General features: G+C 39.1%; 1 protein-coding gene across 1 annotated transcript in view; it reads right to left on the bottom strand.

The window, feature by feature from the left end:
- The window catches only part of LOC137995327 (orexin receptor type 2-like), a 1110-nt gene extending 9 nt beyond the window's left edge, over positions 1-1101 (bottom strand). The window contains exon 1 of the mRNA XM_068840900.1: positions 1-1101. This exon is cut by the window's left edge and continues 9 nt beyond it. Within this exon, the coding sequence (XP_068697001.1) occupies positions 1-1101 (1101 nt within the window).
- Between the last annotated feature and the right edge of the window lie 2847 nt (positions 1102-3948).

The following is a 3948-nucleotide window of genomic DNA, read 5'->3' as shown; positions in this document are numbered from 1 at the left end:
TGGTAGGTGAGTTGACATATCTACACCATTAGATTCCACAGCTTCAATTACGTTTACAGATTTACAGCAACAGGGAAACACTTTCTTTAGCACCAATTTGGCTCCCTGGCGAAATTGCTCGTTGAAGATGAAGTAAATCCATGGGTTTATACCACTGTTCGCATAGGTCAGAAACAAGCCTGCAAACACAAAATTATGTTGGCCGCAAATTTCTTTTGAACCAAACATACAGGATAAGATTACAATTATTAGAGGAAGACGGCACACAATCAACACAGCGACAACAGCTACGAGCATTGTGAGAATCTTGTGGTTCATCTGCTCTCTTCGCCCTCGGTTTGATGGCAGTTGGTTGCCTGGTCTCTTAGTTCGGTTCAGTTTTATCGCGATGGCGATATAAATGGCGATAGCCATAAGGGGAAACGCGAAAACGATCGAGAAGCAAAACAAGAGATAGACGACGATAAATGACTGCAGCTCGAAATCAAAAGTGCAAACGAAATATCCAGGCTCTATCTCAAGGACTTTGGCCACTTTTAATGGTGGTAGAGAGAATACTATTGAGAGCAACCAGTTTGCAACAATTGCGTACTTTGCTTTGGTAAGAGTAATTTTTCTTTTCAGTGGATAAAACACCAGAAACAAACGATCCAAGGCGATAGCAAACAGGCTAGCAGTGGAAACAAGTACGGATAATTGACCAAGGAAGACTGATAAACGACATAGTGCCAGGCCAGCAACTCCGCTGACAAGCCATCGATAGTGGTAGGCTGTTGTTATTGCAAACTTAGGCATGCAATATACAGTGAGAATGATATCCCCGCAAGTCATGCTGAAAATGAAATAGTTACTCGGTGTACGCACTCTGTGATCGGTGTTCTTGAGTAATACTGCTACCAATAAGCCGTTTCCGGATAACGAAACGAGAAAGAGTAAAAGAAAGCCCGTAAGTTTGAATCCCGTGGCCAATTTGTCAATGTCGTTCTGCAACCACAGCGAAGCATTATTTGTTATGTTTGCACTGTTCTCAATGCTTAAGCTGTACACGGTATACGCTATAGATGTGGGTGCGCTGTTAGCTGTAGTAGACACGTCTTCCATCGTCGACTTTTCTTTTAACGTATGAATAGTGAAACAACGCTTAGTTTCTTCGGCAATGAATAAATATGGAAAGTCTTTTTTAGGCGAAATCGCGAAGGTTGTTTTTGCTCCTTCGAACCGATTACATCTTTGGCAAGAGAATTTTGAAACCGCTCTAAATTAAGAATTATCTTCTGCCGCAGATTTGCTGTTCTTGGCTCAGTATAGGTAAGAAATTGCGAGACCCTTTGTTTCGACAGCCAATGAGGCTCTGGTTGGCACATAATGACAAAAGGTGACGTCAACGATATCTTCCCTATTTGATCACCCGTCCTTCAAGAAATGGTATCTTAAGTGCGTCATTATTTGAACTTGAAACTTTTAGCAATTTTCCTCCCTCTTTCGTCCTCTTCTATTTACCTTGCATTCGTTCAGGTCCCTGTTTTACTTGTTCATTAAAATTGGCTGGCTTTTAAGAGCACCGAGGCATTGATAAAAATGACTCTTGGAAGATGATTAAAACTTTGAACGATAATGGCAAACTTGTTAGATTACATAAATTAAAGAACCATTTTCAACAACGTAATTAAAACGCAGTTAGGACTGTAATTCAGTGCTCAAGTTTCAAATTTTCCATTTGAAGATTTGGGATTTCAAAGGAGTTTTTAAAAGAGTGTACTTGCCGGTCATTGTAGCTTGCTGCTTATAAGTCATTTATTCACACCAGTGCTGCTTTGGAAATATCCATTACAGGATTATACTTTGAAATACTTGTGCCACATTTAATTATAATTTTAAGCCTTAATTCACACAGTGTTTTTATAATTACAAAATGCAGTAACAAAAAAGGAAATTAATTTCCGGATGATCGATGATCGGAAAATGTTAGCTTAGTCAAATCAACGCAGTTCTATTCTCTGGGAATATGCTGGGAAAGAAAGCCGCAACACTGTGGCAGTGAATTGAATACGTTTTTCCATTAAAAAACTCACAACGCTTTCATTTAATCCACTACAGACTGCCGATATGCCGCAAAAACATCACCTTTCTTAATTAAGAGATGAAAAATAAAACTGTAAAAGTAAACCAAAAGGGAGCTAAAACAAGTTAAGGTTGAAAAAATAATTATGTACGGAAGCTAAAAAAACATACACAGGAAATGAATGCATCAGAGCAACAACTTGCTTGCTGATAAAACAAAAGCCTCATTAAAGTTACGCGGAAATTCCTCTTTTAATTCTAAAAAACATCCCACAGTGAAACGATTTACGATTTTTGAGAACAGATAAGTGAAGAAAAACGATAGCCCATGGAAAAAAATCAAAGTTCTCAATCATATCATAAAAAATGAAGGAAAACGTGCTGAAGAGATGTTGGTTCCCAAGTCACTGATGTTTTGTACACGTGAAGGAAGTCATTGCTTTTCCATTTAAGACGTCTAGTAATGATAGCAGGAGCCCCATTAGTGACTTCTTAATAACAGAGAAAGCTATAGAATGAAAATAAGTATTTTTCATTCTTGTTGCTTCTGCATATCTATCTATTTTAATTTATTTCGTGGTTTCCACAACGTAGTCTATCATGTCTGCCTGCCATTTAAAACTAGCAATAGTTTTCATTACATCTGCCCCCGCCTAAGATAACACGGATGGCAGTTGAGGTGTTTTCCAATTAATATGTGCTGCACATTGTGATGTCTTCACATTATTTTACATGAAATCAGGTAGGTAAATGAAAGTGAAAGGTGCAAGGAAAGGATGGGCAACAACAAACAGCATTTATTTTCAATATTTGGTACGCTATCAATTGTAAAGCAATTTACATAATATTGGAAAATGCCTTAAAAATATGACAGGATCATTCAATGACTAGAAGGCAACATTTCGTCGTGCATACATACTTAATTGACCGCTACCCATAGGGGCTTTTCAGGGCCAATGAAACAACGAAACGATGGAACAGAACAGCAACAACTGTTAAGAATCCCAACTGGCCGGAGGCAAACCAGTTGGCTATTTACAGGTGCAGCTGGGAAGTTGAGTCAGGGACTACCAGGATCAAATTCAACTAGTGGTCAGAGTGGGGCTTGAACCCGGGATTTCGGGATTTCAAGGGAAACGCCCTAACCATTGGGCCACACTATCTCCCTTTTTGATCCATGTTATTCTTTCCACGGTACCTTGAAATACTATAAAATAGGAACAAAACTCGCTTATTATGTATTATTCTATTCCGTCACCGCACTGAGGGCTCACATGAGATAGCATTGCGCCTGCGCGAACTCAGTGTGTTGCCGCCTGCTTGCCGCCTTTCAAAGCGAACGGACGACTATAGCGGAACTCCGGAAACCAGTTCGCCTAATCCAATAGAGTTTTTGACCAGCTTGGAAGCTTCATTTGACGTTCGTTGTTCAGAATTTTGCGTTTCTTAGGGTGGTCGGTCACTCTTTAAGCTCAGAATAGAGATATGCATGTTGGAGGTAAAAAGGTTTTTGCGAAACATAACAAATATGACTTTTTTTTCGTTGATATGAAAATTTTTGAGAGCTTCTTAAAGGTGGAATTTCGATTTCATACACCAAGAGAGACTTTCAAATCGAAGTTCGAAGAGAAGCAGGTTTTGTTACCGCTAGTGTTCGTTTTCGCGCTTAACTCAATTTGTAACTGGCTTTACACAGAAAAGCGAAGTCCAGTGCCTTATACTTTCACGCCACTCGATATAGTTTGTGGGGTTTTGGGGTCGTAAGTTTTCCTGAAATGCATATAACGTACATGTATGTTTTTAACTTCGAGTTAATATCTTGTCGACATTGTTCATGTAATAAGTTTTCTCGCTTTATAAGCCAAGGCGACAGAGCTTAGGAGAAAA

This window comes from Montipora foliosa, chromosome 3 (assembly GCF_036669935.1).
Source record: "Montipora foliosa isolate CH-2021 chromosome 3, ASM3666993v2, whole genome shotgun sequence".
NCBI lineage: Eukaryota > Metazoa > Cnidaria > Anthozoa > Scleractinia > Acroporidae > Montipora > Montipora foliosa.
The sequence above is the reverse complement of the archived record's forward strand: the minus strand, read 5'-3'. Positions and strand labels throughout refer to the sequence as shown.